This window comes from Cricetulus griseus, chromosome 4 (genome assembly GCF_003668045.3).
Source record: "Cricetulus griseus strain 17A/GY chromosome 4, alternate assembly CriGri-PICRH-1.0, whole genome shotgun sequence".
NCBI lineage: Eukaryota > Metazoa > Chordata > Mammalia > Rodentia > Cricetidae > Cricetulus > Cricetulus griseus.
In genome coordinates, this window is record NC_048597.1 from 204,287,838 (window position 1) to 204,311,412 (window position 23,575).

General features: G+C 42.8%; 1 protein-coding gene across 1 annotated transcript in view; it reads left to right on the forward strand.

The window, feature by feature from the left end:
- Pcolce2 (procollagen C-endopeptidase enhancer 2) overlaps nt 1-23,575 on the forward strand; it is a 50,609-nt gene that overhangs the window by 14,598 nt on the left and 12,436 nt on the right. Inside the window, exons 3-5 of the mRNA XM_027410931.2 lie at nt 14,977-15,232; nt 19,786-19,910; nt 23,432-23,568. Of these exons, the coding sequence (XP_027266732.1) occupies nt 14,977-15,232; nt 19,786-19,910; nt 23,432-23,568 (518 nt within the window). The remainder of the gene's footprint in view (nt 1-14,976; nt 15,233-19,785; nt 19,911-23,431; nt 23,569-23,575) is intronic.

The following is a 23,575-nucleotide window of genomic DNA, read 5'->3' on the forward strand; positions in this document are numbered from 1 at the left end:
CAAAATACACAAAGAACTCAAGAAGCTAGTCTCCAAAACACCAAATAATCCAGTTAAAAATGGGGTACATATCTAAATAGAGAATTCTCAACAGAGGAATCTCAAATGGCTGAAAGACACTTAAGGAACTGCTCAACATCGTTAGCCATCAGGGAAATGCAAATCAAAACAAAATAACTTTATAAAAACAAATCCAGCCGGGCATTGGTGGCGCACGCCTTTAATCCCAGCACTCGGGAGGCAGAGCAGGCGAATCTCTGTGAGTTCGAGACCAGCCTGGTCTACAAGAGCTAGTTCCAGGACAGCCTCCAAAGCCACAGAGAAACCCTGTCTCGAAAAACAAAACAAAACAAAACAAAAAAACCAAAAACAAATCCAAGGAGGAAAGATTCAGCTCTGTGTAACAGCCCTGGCTGTCCTGGAACTCACTCTGTAGACCAGGCTGGCTTCGAACTCACAGAGATCCACCTGCGTCTGCCTTCCGAGTGCTGGGATTAAAGATGTGCACCACCACAGCTTTGTTTCTTTTTTATTCCTTTAAAATGACAGCTGATTGTCTTGAAGCATTTCATATTTTTGACACAGGTAGCAAGCTGCCATTTTCATCAGTGTGGCCAAGGCCTTTACTGAGGGCAGACCAAGTGGAGCCACTGCCTGTCCTGATACACACACTTGTTTCCATTGTGATGTGTAAGAGAAAGTATTAGCAGCTTCCATTTCCCTAGAAATACCCTGGTGGGGTTATGGTTGGCATTAAAATAAAACAAAATCATGGCTGATTGAAAAATGGAAGGGGGAAACAATGTTCAGGGCTGGGGCATTCTCTTCAGGGCTCTGTGGTCACTGTTGCTTTGGGTGCATGCTGGATGCTTCTGAAGGCCGGAAGAGAGTGTCCGATCCTCTGGAACTGGAGGTCAGGCACTTGTAAGCCACCGTGTGGTTACTTAGAAATCAAACCTGGGTCCTCAGGAAGAACAGCACCACTGAGCTATCTCTCTAGTCTCATGTTACCAGAAGGTAAATTAATGGCCATCAGGTATAGAAAGATAAGCATAGCATCATTAGGTACCGGAGAAAATCAAATAAAAACTACAATGAATACAAAAGTAAAAAGTACAAATGTCAAGCATGTAAAGATGGCAAGAGTCAAGAAGACAGACAATAGGGACTGGGCAGATGGCTCTGTCAGTAAATCGCATTCTGTGCAAGTATGAGGACCTGGTTTTAATCGCTCACACCCACATGAAAAGCTGAATGTGGAACAGGCCTGTAATTCTCTGGCTGGGGAGGTGAAGACAGGAGGATTCCAGGGACTGGAAGTCAGTGGATCTCAACAAATCAGTGAGCTCCAGGTTCAGTGGAAGTCTCAAAAAATAAGACAGAGAGTAGTTAAGGAAGACATCAGGCATGCACACATGTGCACTCAGGCACAGCACACACACACACACACACACACACACACACACACACACACACACACAGTCTTAACTTCTTCACAGTGCTGGTAGAAGAAGTATAAAATGGTACTTGTCACTTCAGAAAACAGTTTCTTTTAAAGTTAAACATCTACCACATGGCTTAGCACTGACACCCTCAGTACAAGAAGAGTGAAAATATGTATTCATAAGACTTGCATAAAGCTGGCCATATGACACATTGTTAATAACCCCAAAGTGGATGTATCCCAAATATCAATCAACTGATGAATGGAAAAATAGTGTATACATAAATGAAATGCTTTTTACTCATACAAGGAGCACGGTACTCACTCAGGCCATAACATGGATGGATCTGCTGACACTATGCTGAGTGAAAGAAGCCAAATGCAAAGACCCTATGTTATAGCAGTCCATGTACATAAAACACTTAGAAAAGGCACATCTGTGGCTTCCTGAGGCTGGGGTGAGAACAAGGACTGGCTGCAGTTAGCATAAGAGATCTTTTGGAGGCATTGATAGAAATGTTCTAGAATTGGATGGTAACTGTAGTTGTGAAACTGCACGAGTTTACTAAACATCACTGACATGTGCACTCAGGATGAATGAGTTTAGAGTTAGTAACCATACCTAAATGGAGTTGTTGTTTCTAAGATTATAAAAGAGGGTGGGGCTTCAAATTGAAAATCTCTGCCTGACTGACATTTGAAATATCAGGGGACTGTGGGGACCCTGCCTAGGGATTGTGGCCTAGGAGTGGGGTGAGAACAGCAGCACCCCTTGTGCCTGGCTTTGGGACTGATTAAGAAGCTCCGAGACACTCTTTGATGCCAGCCAGCCCCTCAGGCAGCTGGGGGGGGGGGTCGGTCCTGAGTAAAGGCACTTTAACCTTTTCTCAAATTAAAGCCAAGCACTAAAAACACAGACAGGATACCTAGAGAGGCGCCAGACACATTGGACACTGTTCCCTGCATCTATGGTGGCGTGTCCGGCCATGTGCATTAGACGTGCCCAGTGACAGTTGAGCCTCTTCTGTCCTCTTTCTTCATTGGTGTCCTTATGGTTTTTCCTAAGCATGTCGTCGTCGTCGTCATTACAGAACATTTAAGAACATTTAATCAAATGTCACACCAACTGAGCAAAGTGACTCATTCCCTGCCTCGTTTTGCTTAAATATCATGCTAGTTTATCCACTTTTCTTCTGGTTTTAGTTTCATTAATTTTTTTTAGAACTTTTCGGGTGAGGCTAAGTGAAAGGTGATTTAACTATTTTGAAGAGAATGTATAATGAAGTTAGCTAGGTTTCTCCCTTACCTCCCATGCCTTCCTCCTCCCTCCTCACCCTTGGCTTTTGTAACAGGGTCTCACTATGTATGTATCCCAGGCTTACTTTGATGTCACTGTCTTTCTGCTACAGGTTTCTAAGTGCTGGGGTGACAGAAAAGGCTTTTTTGTCTTTTTTGTCTTTTTTTTTTTTTTTTTTGAGATGGGAACTCACTGTGCTCTAGAATTCACTATGTAGACTAGCTTGGCTTTGAACTGACTTCTGTCCTTCTGTCTCTCCTTCCCAAATGCTGGGGTTATAGGCTTCTCTAGCATACTTTCTAAGCATCCTGAGCTGCTGGCAAGAGCTTTAGAATTACATGGGGAGAAACAAGGAAGAGGTAACAGCTAGGCACAGCCAGTCATGGTTGGTCACACTGGTCTGGTTGATCCATTCCTTAGGTCTGTGTCTTCGGGACCCAGCTGGCCCCAGAAAGTCTTTATTGCTTGGGAGATTGATAATGTGGTTCTTTTCATGACGTTGTTGCACGGAAGAATCACTACTCTTGGAATTTAAGATGAGTTGAGGCAAAAATGACACCCAGAAAGATAGAGTGGGCTAGGGAGCCAAAACTGGGGGTAGACAAGGCTGGGGCCTTTGTGTCAGTCACGCTGATTGCCCTTTGATACTGTGGCATATTCCTGTAACATCTTAAACTCAACATTTAAAATAATAAATTATTGTGCCCTCTGCCTCTCTGCGTGTCTTCTAAGGTAAAATAACAGGTTTCTCTTCTCTTGACTGCGTGTCTATTTCTAATGCTGCCCATGGGCTTACCACCTCCAGGGTATCTTTGATGAAGTGTCGCTTACCGGACATTGTCCCTCTTGTCTCTTGTCACCTTAAATAAGCTCAGCTTTCCCTCACAATGACCACAAAATGACAACGATGTCTTTCCTTTGTAATGTGTGCATATGCACCTACTAAGTTGGTTCATATTGATAGCATCCAGTGTAGGAGAAAGTACTGAGAATGGGAATTAATACAGCTTTCTGCTGTTAATATTCTGTTAATTTTAAAGGCTGGGACTGAAGACATGATTCAGTGTGTAAAAACAATCTCTGTGTAAGCCTGGTGACCTGTGTTTCTGTCCCCAGAACCCAATTAAAAGCTGGAAACAGTAGTGCAAGTGTCTATAATCCTGGCATGCTTATGAGAAATGGGAAGGGGAGACAAGAGAACTTCCAGAAACTAGAGGGCTAGCGTGGTTTACCCAACCAATAAGGGTCCACCTCGGACAAAGTGGAAAAGCAAGGACCAACACCCAAACACACATATGCATGGTATGCATCTTTCGCCCTGCATGCGTGCGTGTGTGTGCGCGCACACACACACACACACACACACACACACACACACACACACACACTAATAATAATAATAATAGGAAAATAAATTATTCACAGGTTTTGAGTTCATCAATTACTATGAATCTATTTTATAGAAATATTCCCTTAAACACTGGATTTGTATAATTATATATATAGTGACAGAATGGATATTCCCAAGGAGAAAGTGGAAACTGTGGGCTACTGATGCCTGTATTGGGAGGATTTAGTGATAGAGACTCAGAAAACTAAGCAAACTTCAAGAGATGCAATTACCTCTGCAAGGAAAACAAATTTCTTTTTTTTCATTTTTTAATTATTTTTAATTACTCATATTTACATATCCATCCCCCCCATTCCCTCACCCTCCCATCTCCCCATGTTCCCCACCTAACCCCTCCCCCCCAACTCATCCCCAGGGATAGTGAGGCCTTCTATCAAGGACCTTTAAAATCTGTCATATTGCTTGTCTGTATGACCCTCCTTGCTGTATCTGGGGTGCAATAGTATCCCTCCATAGGGAATGGTCTCCCAAAGTCCATTTGTGCTGTAGGGATAAAGACTGGCTCTGCTGTTAGAGGTCCCATAGACTGTCTTGGCCTCCTAGCTGGTAGCCACATTCAGAGAGTTTGGTTTGGTCCAATGCTGTTTCCCCAGCTTTATGACTAGGGTCTCCATTCTATCAGTGGGTCAGGTCCACTGTTTCTGCAGGTCTCTCCAGCCCTGTCTTGACTCCTTTGCTCACCCCTCCTCCCTCTCCACAACTGAATTCCAGTAGTATGGTTCAATGCTTAGCTGTGGGTGTCTGTTTCTGCTTCAAACAGCAACTGAATGAAACTCTCCTTCCTCTCCCATCCCCTTCTTTGAGGGACTATGTAATCTTCTCTTGGGGTCCTCCTTGTTTCCTAGCTCCTCTGGCAGTGTGGAATGTAGGCTAGTGATCCTTTGCTCTGTTTAAAAATCAAAAATGAGTGAGTACATGCAATGTTTATCTTTTTGTGATTGGGTTACCTCACTGAGGATGGGTTCTTCTAGTTCCATCCATTTGCCTGCGAATTTCAAGATTCCGTTGTTTTTTTCCACTGAATAGTACTCCATTGTGTAAATATACCACATTTTCTCTATCTGTTCTTCAGTTGAGGGGTACCTAGGTTGTTTCCAGGTTCTGGCTATTACAAATAATGCTGCTATGAACATAGTTGAACATATGTCCTTATTGTATGAGTGTGCATTCTTTGGGTATATGCCCAAGAGAGGGATTGCTGGATCTTGAGGTATACTGATTCCCACTTTCCTGAAAAACTGCCATACTGATTTCCAAAGTGGCTGCACAAGTTTGCACTCCCACCAGCAATGGAGGAGAGTTCCTCTTTCTCCACATCCTCTCCAGCATAGATTGTCATTGGTGTTATTGATTTTAGCCATTCTGACAGGAGTAAGATGGTATCTCAGAGTGGTTTTGAGTTGCATTTCCCTGATGGCTAATGATGTTGAGCTCGTTCTCAAGTGTCTTTCAGCCATTTTGGATTCCTCTGTTGAGAACTCTCTATTTAGTTCTGCACTCCACTTTTTAATTGCATTGTTTGTTGTTTTGGTGGCTAGCTTCTTGAGTTCATTGTATATTTTGGTGATCAGCCCCCTGTCAGATGTGGGGTTGATGAAGATCTTTTCCCATTCTGTGGGCTGGCATTTTGTCTTGCTGACTGTGTCCTTTGCTTTACAGAAGCTTCTCAGTTTCAGGATGTCCCATTAATTAATTGTGGATCTCAATGTTTGAGCTACTGGTGTTATGTTCAGAAAGTGGTCTCCTGCACCAATTTGTTCAAGGGTGCCACCTACCTTCTCTTCTAGGAGGTTCAGTGTGGCTGAATTTATGTTGAGGTCTTTGATCCATTTGGATTTAAGTTTAGTGCATAGCAATAGATATGGATCAGTCTGCAATCTTATACATCTCCAAATCCAGTTATGCCAGCACCATTTGTTGAAAATGCTTTCTTTTTTCCATTGTATAAATTTAGTTTCTTTGTCAAAAATCAGGTGTTCGTAGGTGTGTGGATTAATATCAGGGTTTTCAATTTGCTTCCATTGGTCAATTTTTGTGCCAATACCAAGCTGTTTTCAGGACTATAGCTCTATAATAGAGCTTGAAGTCAGGGATGGTGATGCCTCTGGAAGTTTCTTTATTATACAGGGTTGTTTTGGCTATCCTGGGTTTTTTGTTTTTTTCATATGAAGTTGAGTATTATTCTTTCAAGGTCTGTGAAGAATTGTGTTGGGATTTTGATGGGAATTGCATTGAATCTGTAGATTGCTTTTGACAAGATTGGCATGGAAAACAAATTTTATGAGAAATGGAACACTTTAGATCAGCAGTGAATACTTGCATGAAGGTGGTAAAGCAAATTTTGAATATTGATTTAACTAGGAATTTGATGGAGGAGTAGGGGGGATTATAGGAAGCAAAAAGATAATGAGTAAAGAGATAAATCAAGATGAGGCTGCAGGCTGCTTTTCCACAAGGAGGTGAGTCCTGGAAGGGCTCACACAGAGTTAATCTGGTCACCGGTGAGAGGCAGAAACCAGGGAAGGGAAGATGGCATGGGCTGGAATGTCTCATTAAAGCCTGTTGTTCTGTTGTAGATTATGGGCAGCAACATTAATTTTTACAAAGAAATTAGATTTTCAAATAATTGAGTTATCTCTTGAGGCAACTGTATGTGGCCCCTCAAAGCCATTTTAGTCATGGGAGAGGAGCGTGGATGCTCATTTGTATATATTCTGTTTTAACTATTCAATTGCCTTGTTATGACCCCCCTCATCTCAGAAGGGAAGGGTTTTGTTTCAGTCCTAGTAAAATACCATTATAATTTTATATTCAGGATCCATTACAGATCTATCCAGTTAAATTCCAGATTACAGAAGTATTCTTGAAAAGGACATTTCAGGGCTCCCCCCTCCTCTTTAGGTCGATAGATAGAAATAGGCTCTACCTTATAAAGGTTTGGAGGGTTTACATTTAGGATCATTTAAGAAGAATGAGCCAGAGACTGGTCGAGAACAAGGATGGCAAAATACTGCTGCAGAATCTGATCCTTGGAGCACATAGGAAAAGCCAGGCACGATCTCTAGGGCTTGCTGTGCAGTCAGCCTAGCCTAACTGGAGAGTGCCAGGTCCCAGTGAGAGACTCAGTCTTAAAACACAAGCTGGACAGCTCCTGAAGAACAATGCCTGGGCGGCCCCTGGTTTCCACACATAAGTGTACCTGCACACACACTCGGAAACACATGCACTCGTGTGTGCACACACGGAAGAAATCCCCAATGCTCTATGATGAAGAGGAGTTAAAGGTTCCTCCGGCTTTTATTTCTGTTGTGCTTAAAAATAGCTGTAACACAGACTAATTGTTTAATGTAGGGACACTTTTTTTCCTTCCACAAATCTCCACGAATCATGTTTATCTTGTTCTGGGTTGCCTCATCTTGACAACTTCTGGAAACCAGAAAGAATGTCCTAAAATGACTCTTTGAAGATGCAGAGAAATTGGCTTGCTTTAGTTTCATGACCTTCTGAAGTCTTCTATCAGGAAGCATAACCCAGAAAAGCAAGTTACCACCCTTGCTTTTAAAATTCACAACCCTGTCCACATGGATTGAAAGAAGTAACAAAGAAACCCCCGTGTGACAGGCATATCAACCTAGCCTTAGGTGCTGCCTTTCATCTCAGTGAGGTCCAGCCTGCTCCAAAAGAGGTATTGCCAGGCTCTGGGTCACATGGACTCTTGGAGTTCAATTCTTTGTCCTTCCCTGGTATTTAATGAACCCTTGTTGATTTTTGAAATAGATAACCAAAGAGCACAGAAAAGCCTAGATCAAAATAAATAAAATGAAGATAGAAATGTCTCTCTCATTACCACCTCCACCTCACCTTGCCATCTGCCTGGGCTCCCCTGATGTGTTTCAGTTATGTAGACACAGAGCTCAGAGGGAACTGTCTGGTTGTGCACTGTGAGGTTGAGGCCATGCCGAAGGTCATGTGGTGACTGGTTGTCTGCCAAGGGGAGAAGACTAGTGGGCTCTGGTGGGAAAAGAGAAATGATAATTCCCTCTAGATCTGGCCTGAGGGGGTTGGGAGGCAGGTTCCTAGAGAAGATGTGTTTGGCCCAACTTTGAAATTGGGGTGAGAGCCAATGGTTGGAGATGAAGAGAAAATATATTCCAGGAAGGGAAAATGCTCATGCGGTAGAGAGGAGGAAGGGGTCAATTTAGTTTCTCAGGTCAAGAAACAGCTGCTGGATGCCGTTTGCCCCCGCTGTCCAGCCAGGTAAAGGAGTCAGGGTAATGGTGGTGGCATTTTAGAGACTAAACTTAGAGCCATTGCTGTATTCTTTGGTGTGGATCTTGAACATGCCCTGAAAAGAGCATGTATTGAAGCTTTGGTGTTCGGCCTAGGATGTCATGAGGACAGTGGTTCTCAGTGTATGGGTTGTGACCCCTCTGGGGTTGAAAGACCCTTTCACAGGGATTACCCAAGATCATCCTGCATATCAGATATTTACATTATGATTGTTAACAGTAGCAAAATTATAGTTATGAAGTAGCAACAAAAATAATTTTATGGTTGGGGTTACCACAGCATGAGGAACTGTATTAAAGGGTCACAGCATTGGGAAGGGTGAGAACCACTGCATTAGGATACGGTAGGTCCTTTAGAGAGTGGGCTCACTGGGAGGAAAATAGGCCAACGGGGTCCTGATGGCTAGTGTTGTGTCAACTTGACACAAGCTAGAGTCATTCGGCTAAAGGGAACTCCAACTGGGAAAATGCCCCCATTAGATTGGCCTGTGGTGTTTTGGTTTTGTTTTTTAAGTGACTGATGTGGAAGGGCCCAGCCCATTGTGAGCAGTGCCATGCCTGGGCAGGTGGTCCTAGAGTTTATAAGAGTGACAACTGAGCAAACTGGGAGGAGCACCCCTCCCTCCACAGCCGCTACTTCAGCTCCTGCCTCCAGGTTCCTGCTTTGGGTTCCTGCCCTGATTTCCCGGATGACAGCCTACAGGCTGTGAGAGTACATAACCCTTTTCCTCTACAGCTTGTTCGTGGTCACTGTGTTTTATCAGAGCCATAGAAATCCTAACTGAAACAGGGGCATTTCTTTAATGAGGTAATCAAGGTCTTGGCCCCTTCATCTTTCTTTCACTTTCTAGCTGCAATGAACCTGTCTTTGCAATACCACATGTTCCTGGCCATGATATGCCACTTCACCACAGGCTGAGAAGCAACAGGATAAACCTGTGAAAGCCTCTGCCCAAATAAACACTATCTTCTCTTACAGTTCCTTCATCTCAGGCATGTCACCATGATAGAAAGCTGACAAGTGCAATGTGCCCAGTTATTCTGCATTGTCTCGTTTTTGTGATTGATCCAAATGGTCCATGCTCCCTCTGAAATGAGTTGCCGTTAATGGAGCACTGCTTGCCAAGTACGCTCTACATAGCTGTAATCGGGCAAAGCCGTATCCCCCTTGGGCATTTTCAGAGCCTGCTTTATCTGGGAGGCACACCAAGCTGTTTGCTTATAAAGAACGTATAGACACTGAAAACAACACATGTCATAGAGGTGTTGAGGAAGAGGACAACTGATGCACACCACTGCCCGGGTCACTAATGGAAAGTACTGAGCTTCCTTAACAGCAGCTCCAAAAACCCCAGTGGCCTAACCTAGCATGGAGTTCTCCTTGATCTCTGTGAGTGGCTGTCCTGGGCAGCGGTCCTCAGCACTAACTCCTTTCCTGAGAAGCTGTGCCATCTCCTAGGACCTCGTGTTTCCTCTACTGAATCCTTTCACTAAAGCCAAAACAGAACTCCTAGGGATTATACAGAATATTTGATATTGATATGTCACTTCTACTGACATCCTACTGGCCCAGACCTCTTCACATGGCCTCATTCTTCTTGTAAAGGAGGCTGGGAAATGTGGGCTTCCTGTGTGTCTAAAGAGAGGAAATCAGCTTATGAAGTGTCCCCTTGAACACTCCTCCATTGCTGGTGGGACTGCAAACTTGTACAGCCTCTGTGGAAATCAGTCTGGCGATTTCTCAGATAATTAGGGATCAGCCTACCTCAAGATCCTGCAATTCCACTGTTGGGCATATACCCGAAAGAGGCACATTCACACCACAAGGACATTTGTGCAACTATGTTCATAGCAACATTATCTGTAATAGCCAGATCTTGGAAACAGCCTAGATGCCCCTCAGTTGAAGAATGGATAAAGAAAATGTGGCACATTTACACAATGGAGTACTACTCAGTGGTAAGAAACGACATCCTAAAATTCTCAGGCAAATGGACAGAACAAACAAAACAAAACAAAAACAAAAACAAAAAACAAAACAAAAAACATCCTGAGTGAGGTAACCCAGAACCAGAAAGACAAATATAGTACGGACTCACTCATAAGAGGAAGTGAATACTAAACATAAAGCCAAAGATACCCTGCCTACAATCCACAACCTTAGAGAAGCTAGAACCCTCTTCCAGAAGCAGATGCAGAAATCCACAACTAAACTTTGGGCCAAGCTCCTAGAGTACAATCGAAGTGAGGGAGGAGTGATAACATGGACAAAGGAGTCAAGAACATGATGGGGAAAGCCACAGAAACAACTGACCCCAGCTAGTGAGAGGTCACTGACTCAGGTCTGACAAATGGGGAACCTGAATAAGACCGAACTAGACTCCCTTAATATAGGTGACAATGGTGTGACTGGGACAATACATGAGGCCACTGGTAGTGGGTCCAAGACCTAACACTAACACACAAACTGACTTAGTGGAGCCCATTCTGTATGGAGAGATACCCTGCTCAGCCTAGGCACAGGGGGGTGGGGAGGTGCCTTGGTCCTGCCTCAACAAGATGATGGGACAGACTTATTAGACTTCCTAGGGGAGGCCTTACCCTCTCCAAGGAGAAGAAGGGAGGTGGGGGGGGGGCATTGGGGAGAGTGGGAGGAGAGGAGGGAGGGGGAACTGGGATTGGAATGTAAAATATAGAACATGAAAAAAAAGCGGGGGTCCCCTCAGGCTCTACCATAGCCAGGTCATGGGAAACACAGCAAGGTGCAAACTTTGGGCTCTGCCTCAGACTTGCTAAGTGACCTTAGACAGTCATTGTATTATAAGCGTCTATTATATTATAACTGTCTATTATATGATGTCTCTTCCTATTCCTAAGGTTAACGTTTGCTCTATACCTTTAAGTGAGTTTGCATTTTTATATAATTGTATGATGAACTGTAGGAAGCACAGCCTGCCACTTTACTATTTAAAAGATTACCAGGATGTAGTCATTTGCTCAATGCGTATTTTCCAAGCACCATGCTGGCTGTAGGTAAATTCTGCTCTCTGACATGCCCAATGGTGGTAAGATGGATGCCACATAATCTGTGAAGAAGTACTATGGCTATGTGACACACATGCTCCATGTATGGTGTCTGAAAGGCTCAGGTGGGGCTCTGTGAAGAAGTAATCCTTGAGCTGAGACCTAAGATGAGGTGACTCAGACTTAGACTAACAGGAAGAAGCGTTGGCCGAGAAGCGGGCCCTGAGGTGGAAGCCATCTTTGGAGTGTTCCTCAAACAGTGAAATGGCAGCATGATGATGGCCAAACTGCGTGGGAAGATACATGAGGCAGTCAAGGGCTGTATCATGCAGGGGCTTGACCTCTCTACCTCACTTTCCACCAGCCTGGGCTAATACTAGCATCAGCTTCATGGATTCGTTGGGATGGCTGAACGAGATAACATGTAGTGTATTTAGAAATGTACCTGACACCTGGAGTTCATGTTTATTATGGTTCCAAAGGCAGTGAGAAAGTTTGGGATGATTTCCAGCAGGGCAGTGTGACTAGGACTCTGTAGACTCCAGTAGGTGGGTTTTCTTACCTCTAGATGTGAAAGGGGTTTAAATTTTTTTGGCAAAACTCCCAGGAACAAAAGGAAATGGTCACAATATTATGTGTTGTTTCTTTTAAAATTGTTTCATTTTCTAAACATGGCCAAGATTGCCCTTAAAAATAGTATTGAGATATACACAGGCAATACACGAACAAGATCTTGTAAGCTTCTGATCTGTTCCTATATTGAAAAATAACCAAATGTTTATGCATACTTTTCATGTAAAATTTCCTGGTCTACATATGGGATGCATGTGTTGGGTAACAGTGGGCTACCTTTCTTCTCAGGCTTGATGTGACTGAACTGGTCTGAGCGTCAGAGCATGACTTACCATGTCTGTCTGTAGGAAAGAGAAATCCTAGAAACTGGAAATGACGGCTTAAAAAAACAAAACAAACAAACAAACAAAAAAACCAGACATGCTGCAGAAACAGATCTTTTCTCTCAAAGTGCTAAGTGATGTGTTGGTGGAGGGGAGCCGCAGACCAGGAGCAGAACCTTCTACAGACGTGTTCTCTGCGGCAAAGCTGCCTGTGGATTTGCATTTTGCTCATCCTTCCCTGAAAATGCAAACTGCCAACTTAGAATCCACTTCCCCTGTTTGCTGGCAGAAGCCCTGGCATCAAGTGACTTGGCAAGTGTGCCTGTGACAATAAGGACATCCCAGGGGCTGTGGGTGAACTGAGGTCATTGTCGCAGCCATTGGCCTTGGTCCACACAGGGCTCAGCTGTTGATTGGAAAAAGCACGGACGTGGGATTGTTTCTCCTCCAGGCAGATAATGAATCCCCTAGCCAATATCATTTCACAAAACAACAGCGTCATCTAATTGCCACCAAAATAAATAATTGTTAAGTGCCTACATCATATGTGAGCATTTGGAGAAGATTTGGAATGAAATGTTTCTATCCAGCAATGCTTTGCTTTTGTGAGACTCCTTACATTACACTGCATTTTTTCTTAGGTCCCTAGATCGTATCTCTGGAGCGTCTGGTACTTGCACAATTAGTACAAATATTTAGCAATTAGAATGCAACCTGGGAGTGCTAGGAAATGTGGCTTAGCTGGTAGAGTACTTGCCTGGTGAGCATAAGGCCCTGGGTTCAATCCCTAGCACATAATGAAGCACAGCCTGATGGCACATGCCTATAGTCCCAGCATGTGGGAAGCGGAGGCAGGGGGATCAAAATTTCACACCCTCTGTAGTTACACAGCAAGTTCTGTGCTAGCCTAGACTACTTGAGACCCTGTCTCAAGGCAGGGAGAAAAATGCCCTCTTGGGATTTTTCCACTACAGTTTCCACTGTGGGTTGTATATGGGTTAGACAGAAAAATTAAGTGACACTGAAAATACATTATTTTGCTGTAGTCAAACAAAATGTGCCCTGGGAAAACAAGGTTCATGTTAGTGTTCTTCTGGCCTCCAATTCTGAGACCCTCCATTAAGATGGATGTGGAACCAATCAGCCTGAGCTTGCAGGAATGCGTTCCCAACATTGACCTTGATCATGCATGAGAACATCTTTACAGAAGGAAAGCCTGAACTCAAGTGGCTAAAGGGATAAATCATGTGATCTGAACTTTAGGGCAGAGCAACTTGAATAAAGAAAGTAGAAGACACATGACTGAGACTGATTGCCAGCGATCCCACCAAATGCTTTTGTAGATATTTTCTCCTTCTTCCTCACAGGACAAAGAAGGAAGCATCATAAGAATTGCATGGGGAAACTAGAGTGAAGAAAATATGACAAGGGGAAAGATTACCTTTTTAATTGCTGTGCATAGTAATTCCGGGTCACCTGGCAAACACACTTTCCACCCAAGGAAGACAAATAATGTTTTAAAACATAGTTGTTGGGAGCCAAAGATCTCAGGCCGTATGCTTGGCGGCCACATAGTTAATCTTTACATAGCAGCTCCTTAGAACCTCAGCTCAAGAAAAAAAACAACTTAACCCTGTGTTCCACCCACAGGCTCAGTCACCTAGGCAACCCTTCCTAGACCTCTTACTCATAAACTCTTTACCCTGCCCAACATCCTCTCTTTGTGGTTTCCTAATATCCTGCCTACACTGGTGCACAAACAACCCATTCTACCCCTTCCCATATCCTGCTCTACTGACTATATAAGCTAGCCTGAGAAAAATAAAGTTTGCCACTTGATCAGAATCCTGTCTTGTGGTCGTTCTTTCTGCGTCTCTTGTCCCCATTCCCTATCCCTGACTCTCTTGCCCCAGGTTGACATCCTGCAGGTCGGGACACATAGTGATTTTTTTTAAAAGAAGAGATGGATCAACAAGTCTCCAATTAACTTAATATAGATTTTCCTGACCTCAGCTGAACTATCTGAAAATTAACTATATAATTGCTAAATAAGTCCTTAACCATAAACTTCACAGAAGCATTCTTTATAGTGAGGTTATCTTTTGTTTCATAAAAAAAAATTAAAAAAGATGTTTCCAAGTGTTTCATTGCCAAGCAACATGTCTAGGTAACACAGTATTTACAATATGTAAATATGCACCAATAAATCCAGTCAGAACTGGTATTCTTTATAGATAATGATACCAGCTAATGAGATCAGTCTAGTAGTCTGTAGCTTGGTTGAGATAATTCTTTTACAGAATAGGGTTGTGTGCCTTACAGAACTGTTGAGCTTAGCAAAAGACAGTAAGGGCTTATGTTCTTATTCTGAAGCAGTGTGCTGGACACTCTTACTGGCTTAGTTTAGCCCTGAGAAGAAAATCACTTGGGGTCATTTACTTATTTGTTTATGAGTGTGCATTGCTAGGATCGAACCCAGCACTTCACACATGCCAGGCAGACTCTGCACTGAGGCCCACCCCTGCCTGGTATACTGCACTCTGCTGCCTTTAGTGCTGACAGGCCACAGATGTTGCTTCTTTGACAGTTTTTCATCCCCCTCGTTTTCTTGACAGGTCCCTGAGGGCAAAGTGGTCGTTCTGAATTTCCGATTCATAGACCTTGAGAGCGACAACCTGTGTCGTTATGACTTCGTGGATGTGTACAATGGCCATGCCAATGGCCAGCGCATCGGGCGCTTCTGTGGCACATTCCGACCTGGATCCCTTGTAGCCAGTGGCAACAAGATGATGGTACAAATGATTTCCGATGCCAACACAGCTGGGAGTGGCTTCATGGCCACGTTCTCTGCTGCTGCACCAGACGGAAAAGGTACCCATTTTCACACGGGGCGGTGATAAATAGTGATGGCGGGTCATGGGGATTCATTACCTACTGTGTGCCAGGCTCTGTTCTCAAAGAGCCAAGGAATGCCAACAAGTCACCAAAGATCATTCTAAAAAGTTGGTCCTTTTTAGAAAGTTTAAATATAGTCTTGTAAAAAGTCAAATGTAGAAATTCGTGGGGCTAAATGAGAAGCTTGAACATATCTTCATAGATGTGCAAGCCACTACTTTGCCTCCTCCTCCAGAAAGGCCTGGCCAATGGGTTCTATATCTTTCTCTCGGTGTTTTCTTACATTCATATAACCTTTACAACTCTTTAAAAACCTCAGCGAAATCACGTATTACTTCATACCTTTCCGTTTTACTTAACGCATGTCAGGATATTTCTGTGTCAGTTTTAGGAGCACTCCAAGAAAGCACTTTGAAAGATGACTGCAGCAGGCAGGATTTCTAAATCCCCAGCCCTCTGCCCAAGGATACCTGCTCATCTGCCCTGGGTTTGGGTCAGTACCACATGAGACTACATTGAGAAGTCAGAAAACAGGATTGAGTGCTGACAGTGCAACCAGAGCGCTGGGGAAGAAATCCTAGCAGGCTGCCACAAAGCATAGAGTTCAAAATATTCACGGAAAATTTACCCACATATTTGACAGCAAAACTTTGATTTCACAGGGGGTGGCTGGGAGAAGGGGAGTTGGAGAGATGGCTCAGAGGTTAAGAGCACTGACTGCTCTTTCAGAGGACCTGGGTTCAATTCCCAGCACCCACATGGCAGCTCATAGCTTTCTGTGACTCCAATTCCAGGGGAACAGACACCCATGGCAAAATACCAATGCACATAAAATAAAAATAAATAAAACTAAATTTAAAAAACACTACAATTTTGGGACAAAGGCCCAAACACAGATTAGCGTCTCTGGCCACTGCCAGGGAGACAGACTGTTTAAATGTAGCTAAATTCCTACTAGGAGAAAAATCATTTTTCATAAGAACATAACAGAATCTAGAGTCTAATGTAGCCCATTCATGCTCCATACCCGTAGTGAAGAAAAAGGCAGTCAGTAGAAAAACCCATCATAAATCAGAGGTTGCAATTAGCAGATGAATGCTTCATTTTTCAATTTGGCTATTTATTATATTTGTGCATTGGTGATTTTTCTGTAGAGAAATAAACCAACAGGAGATAAGTGGAAGTATAAGGACAGACAGACAGACAGGCAGGCAGGCAGGCAGACAAGTTTGAGGAATGGCTCACTACAAGCAACACTTTAAGCAGCTATTGTGAATTTGTTTCTGGAATCCCAGTCACCCAGGAAGCTGAGGCAGGAAGATTTCAAGTTGAAGGCTAGCCAGGGCTACAGAACAGATCCTTTATTGTGGGGGAGGGGAGCCAGAGGTGTGGCCTAGTGGTAGAATGTTTACTTAACATGTGCAAAGTCCTGGGTTCAGTTTCCAGTATTGAGGGAGGAGGAAAAGTTTTAATATTTGAAAGGAATGTGCACAGCATAAATAAAAAGAAGAAACAGAAACTAAAAAAAAAAAAAAGAACAAGATGATGATTTTAGAGTTAGAAAATACAGAATTTGATGTCTTATAATTTACCCAACAAGTAGCCTGGAAGTTACAGAAACAGTTGCCCACAAATAGAAGTTACTAGCCTGAAATGCCAGCACAGAAAAGAATGAAGAAAGGGGGGACCAAAAGACCAAAGAGATAGTATTAAATTGTCTATGTATGTATGAGTTTTATCTCTAAAATAATGAAATAGTACTGAAAAGTTTCTGCAACCCAATAAGCCTCTCTGCCCATGCAGCAATCCAAATCAGACCAAATAAAACCGAATTAGAAAAAGCCCAGGTTTAATGGATACAATGCTCCCGGATGGCCTTCCAGTCCCCCAGAGAGGAGACAGGAAAGAGAGACCAGAAAACCAGGAGTCTATTTTTCTGGGGGAAGTGGTCTTGAGCATCTCTGGGGGAGGGGTCATCATTTGGTAGGCTTTCTGAGATGCCGCAGGATTTGGAGAGAGATAGGGCAGGGGGGCTTGGGTGGAACTTCCACCATAACATCCCAGACTCTTTGGATGTCAGGGGCTGGGGTGAAGCTTTTACCACAACAAGTATAGAAACAAAAATGTAAAGAAAAATGACTTAACTGCACATAGATTTAGCAAAGTACATGAATTGATGCAGCCAAGAAGAAAATAAACTCTAAATAGGATAAATAAAAAGGAATATAAAAATAAAAACCTTAGTACGTTATAATTGAATTACAGAACTCAACAGATAAAATTCCTAAAGCCAAGCGGATAAACCGAGAAAAGAACGAAGAGCTGAGCTTGGCCTTCTGTTGTGAGCAGCAGAGGGAGCAGAGGGCAGTGTCATGGCATCCTTCAAGTGCTGGGATGAATCTGTCTAGCATCTTCTACAGCCAGCTTTCCAACATGAAAGTGAGGGTAAAGCACTTACAAGTGCTGTGAATATCTGAGAGACATTTTTATATCTGTGCCACAGGAAATGCTGATGGCAGCACCTCATGTCATGGACAATGATAGCTGGGGCTGACCTGAAAGCGGTGAAGAATGCCCACTGGGAGTGGTTAGTGTAGAAGAGAGCATTTATGTTTGTCTTTTGATTTCTTTTCACAGTGTTCATGATTAAACATGAGCTTTGTATTATGCAAGATATAATGTCTTACATTTGACAACAAAGGATGGCTAAATGGAAACACACACACACACACACACTCACACGCACACGTACACGCACAGGCACACGCACACGCACACGCACACGCACACGCACATACATACCATACATGAAAATGTTCAGAATGATCTCTGTATAGGTTGTGTTGAGTTACATGTATTAAAACATACATTAAAACCTGAAGCTCTATGACTAACAGACAAAAGATTTAAATAGAATACCAAAATTCTCCACTTCAAGAAAGCTTGAAGGAAGAACACATGTAATAAGAGGTGAGAACAAACTGAAAAATAAAATAGCAACAGGCACACTAAACCCCAGATATCCATAAATACACTAGATATAAGGGATTAAACACCCAAAGAGAGGAAGGTTATTGTTAGGTTGATTAAAAGCAAGTCCCAGGCACACATTGTTATCAAAAACCACTTGAAATACAAAGACCAAATAGACTGAAAGTAAACTTCATGTGAACTTCATTAAAATTAAAACTGGTACATATTAAATTACACCATTACAGATATGAACAGGCAATCCACACCAGTAGAGGAAATATCCACAAAGTGTCAGTTAATAGAATACATAAAAATAACACCCAACAATAGAAGAATCTCAGTAAATACAAATTGAGTGAAAAATTTGTACAAGTATTTCACAAAGGATGCTATGAATGGCCAGTATCTTTAAACATCAGAAAAATGCAAATGAAGACAGTGAGGGGCTGAGAGATGGCTCCATGATTCAAAGCACTGGCTGGTCTTCCAGAGGACTAGGATCTGTATGTAACTCTGGTCCCATGAGATCTGATGCTTTCCTCTGGCCTCTGTGAGCAGTGCACACACATGGTGCATGGATAATACATCAGGCAAATACCGAGTGTACACATAAAATAAAAATAAAAAAGATCACAGTGAGATGCCACTATTTGCCCATTATGTTGGCTAAAAATCTGATAACACTGTGTGGTATCAAGAATGAGAAGTAACCAATTGTCTCACTCTTTGGGAACTATAAAATGATAACAAACTCTTTGGTGCTGGGAGAAGTTTTGGTGGTGTTGATTGTTTCATGAAGGTAAATGCCTGTATCTATTCTGGCCCAGCAATGCATTTTTGGGTATTAATGTAAGAAAAATGGCAGTACACATCAACAAAAAACATGTGCACAAAAAAAAATCATAGTAGCCTCATTAACAATAGCCTAAACTGAACTCTACTATTTAAGTGTTACTAGATGCTATATAGTGGTTATGTGTGTGTGTGTGTCTGTGTGTGTGTGTGTGTGTGTGTGTGTGGAGAGAGAGATATGGAGAATACTATATACTAGTAATGCAAAGCTAATTTGAAATTTGTCCATGGAACTTTCATAAATAACCAATGAGCCAATGCCTTCAGGATTCTTAAAACCTGGTTCATTGCACTGTCTACAATTCTGAATGAGTGGGACTTTTTTGTTCCAAAAGAGGGGGAAAATGCACAACAGAAAAGCTGTGGTTCTGAGACCACTCCTTCCCTCTCTGGTGTGACACATCTGGCAGTGACAAAGTACTCGGTGAACTGGCTGTGGGGATACCATGTCTGTAACCACAGCACTAGGAGGTGGAGGCAGGAGGAGCAAAGCCAGACTCAGCCACATAGTGCACTGATGGCCAACCTGTGCTATGAAAGACCATCTCAAACACGTGAAGTAGATTGTGTGGTCACTATTTTAAAAAGAACAGCCCCTCCCATTGCCTTGATGTGCTGTGACATCCCTATGTTCTCATTCCTAATCTCTGGGTGATTGTATTACTGTGACCTTGGTTTTTTTTTTTCATATTTAATGAGTTTAGGAGACAGGTATTGTGGAGGACGCCTTGAAAAACCTTCCGGCTCTTTTAAAACCCCCAACTGGCCTGACCGAGATTACCCCATAGGGGTTACATGTGTGTGGCACATCGTAGCCCCGAAGAACCAGGTGAGGCTCCAGAAAATGTGACAAAAGTGAGTATGTGTGAACTGCCCACAGTGTGAGCCTCTGCTTCTGGGGCTCGAGAGTTAAAGACACAAGCGAGGAAAGCCCAGGTGGACACCAGTAGTTATTCTTACGAAGACCCAGGCTAAAGTTGCCCTTGGCACTCTTTGACTTGCAAAGTCATGGATTTGATTTTCTATTATGTAATTGTAACTATCAAAACAGTTTCGAAAATACAAATTGTAAACAAATTCCACCTAGGACTGGGTAGTCTGGGGGCAGATGTAAAGAGCATGAGGCTGCAAGAGTTGGCACCCAGCAGAGTGGGGAGGAAGGGTCCTCAGATGCACGCATCACGCCCTCAAACATCCCAGCATCTCCTTTGCTCACTTAGTCAGTCCACCTCATCCAGGGCATGCCCCACTCCAGCAACGCCAGCCAGCAACTCCAGAGCCTCCAAGGAACCCCCTGACTCTGGGGATAAAGGATCAGCTTTTGAGAATTGGGGATTTTTGAAACAAAATGGGTGCAAGCTTCTTATCTGTTCCTTGAGATCAGTGGTTCTCAACCTTCTTAATGCTGAGTCTCTTTAAAACAGTTCTCATGCTTTGGTGACCCCCACCATAAAATTATCTTGTTGCTATTTCATAACTGTAGTTTTGCTATTGTTAAGAAACGTCATGTAAACATATGATATGTAGGATAATCAGATATGTGACCCCAAAAGGGTCATAACCCACAGCTGAGAACCACTGCTCTAAAATAGTCTGCTGAAATCCAGTTTACCAGAGTTTATTACTATGTGTTTATATGTGCTTATATGAATTCTTGACCTTTTCTAGAAACTACTACATATCAATTGTAGGACAGAATTTGGTGCAGGAGTAGATGGATCTTAAAAATCAATTGGTAAAATTATTCTTGTTTCAAACACTACTGACTTTATTCTAAACACTCTCTAGTGAGCATCACAATACAGCTTTTTAAATAATTTTATTGATCTATTTTTATTTTCTGTGTACGAGCATTTTGTCTGCATGTATGTCTGTGTACCATGTCTGTGCCTGGTGCCTGTGGAGGCCAGAAAATGGGATCTGGTTTCCTGGAACTAGACTTACAGATTATTATAAACAGCCGTGTGGGTGCTGAGACTTGAACCCTGGTCCTTTGGAAGAGCAGCCAGTGCTCTTACCCATTGAGGCATCTCTACAGCCCAAGATACTTGCCACGTATTTGTTTTAATGTCAATTACAATCCAGGAAAATACACCATGCAAGTCACTGAGGTGAACGCATATACATACAAATGCAGACATCCACACTGACCATACCTCAAAACTCAGTCTATGTTTAAAGACTAGAAATGTAGCCTTTATTTAATAATGAAAGACCACATGTCTGTTGAAGGGATTACAGTTTATAGTTAAAAGTACATTTTTGAAATACTTAAAACTATTATGTAATTCTTGAAATTGTGTTGATAATTTCTCTGTGACACTGACCAAATAATACAGCTGACCAAATAAGGCCAATGTCATTAGCTTCCAAATTACAGTTCCACATCTTCTCTTGTGATTCTTCTCCCATTATTGGGAGATTCAGGTTTCTTTTGTTTCACTCCGTTGAATTTTTCACCAGCAATGGGGTATTTGGAACCCTCAGGCAGTTCTGTCCAAAGAGGAAAAACAGCCCAAAACCCAAATCCTGAGGAATTTCTGTGCAAGGCTCTGGAATGTTCTTCAAAAGCACTGCCTCTGGGTTCTGTCCCAGCCTTCCCCTTTCTCCTCTTAGCTCTTTTTAATCTCCTCTCCAAAAGCTTTTTAATTTTTAGGGCAAGAAAGTTCAGCCAATTTTTAAATGGAAAGTATTTTATTAGTTGCTGGTGAAAAGTCAGTGGCTTCCCAAAGGAGGTTTTTAAACATAGTTGAAAGCAATTTTTAGCATGAGTAAGATGGTACTCCCCCATCACAGACACGGGCTTTTTAAAGGCAGGTAAATATCTACATGGATGGCCCTATGATCCAATCAAAACTGACCTCTGTGTCCAACTGTAATGCCATTGTTTTTGCCACCTTTGCTCAGATTAATGTGCAAGCGTCTTCTTGAGTTGGGAATTAATACCGAGCTGGGAATTAATGCCCTTCTTCTAGTGGGAATTAATTTCCATAGCATCCCTGAATTAGCAGAGTCCCTGGCTACCTATTGCCCAGCAAGACTGGATAGCAGCTGAGTGCCACAGCTGTTGATGACCCAGGGAGACTTTTTTAGATTCGCATACTGAAAATGTTCCTAAAAAGACTGCTTGTTTGGAAGCCGGGCATTGGTGGCACACAACTTTAATCCCAGCACTCAGGAGGCAGAGGCAGGAGGATTTCTGTGAGTTCGAGACCAGTGTGGTCTCCAGAGCGACTGCCAGGATAGGCTCCAAAGCTACACAGAGAAACCCTGCCTTGAAAAACCAAACCAAACCAAACCAAAAAACTGCTTGTTTAGGGGACAGGGGGACAATGATGGCTTATGAAATTAAAATGTGCTGTTCATGTGAATGATTTAGGACACTATTCTTAGTAGTAGAGCAAAAACAGAGAGAGAGAGAGAGAGAGAGAGAGAGAGAGAGAGAGAGAGAGAGAGAGAGAGAGAGAGAATAAAGTCTTCAATCAGTGTATCAGGGCTTCTGTGCAACCGCTTTGGAAAGCAGCCACTCCGCGCATGGCATGCCTGGAGCGTGTCCACAGTGCAGGCTTCACTCTTTAACAACTCTAGTCAGTTCCATGTCCCTGAACCTTTCATCCCCCAAACTGACTCCTTTACACGTGATTAGGATGTTTGTCTCCTCTCAAAAGGAGAAAGCTACACATCTCGTGGCCACACATACCATGCACACATACCACACCCAGATACATGCAATGTGGGGAACATTTTTTTTTTTTTTTTGAGACAGGGTTTCTCTGTGTAGCTTTGGAGCCTATCCTGGCACTCGCTCTGGAGACCAGGCTGGCCTCGAACTCACAGAGATCCGCTTGCCTCTGCCTCCCGAGTGCTGGGATTAAAGGCGTGCACCACCAACGCCCGGCCGTGGGGAACATCTTAGATGATGCTTTTGATTTCTGTTCTTTTTTTTTTTTCAGAGAAGAATGGATTTGGTATACAGGTCTCTTTATCACCCCGACACATACCCAGTCATCCAGATAGAACAACCTTTTTATTCTCTTTTTCTTTCTAACTTTATTGAGGTATAACTGACAAATAAAAATTGCATTTACCTTCAGTATAGACAGTGCTACTTTGATGATGCATACATTGGGAAATAGTGCAATGAAACTAATTAGCATATCCTTCACCTAGCATAGTTACACTTGTGGTTGTACACACTGACAACATGTAAAATCTATGCTCTCAGCAATTCTCAGATCACTTTATTATTATTTATAGTTGCCATAATAGACCTCCAGCACCAATTACCAGGGGATTTCCACTCAAGGTCATTCAGGTTATTGACATTTCCATGCCGTGCTTTTCCTGAAGCTTATAGAGTTAAAGTTTGAGAAGTTTGATGTTGAGCGTGATAACTACTGCCGATATGACTACGTGGCTGTATTTAACGGTGGCGAAGTCAACGACGCTAAGAGAATCGGAAAGTACTGTGGTGACAGTCCACCTGTGTAAGTA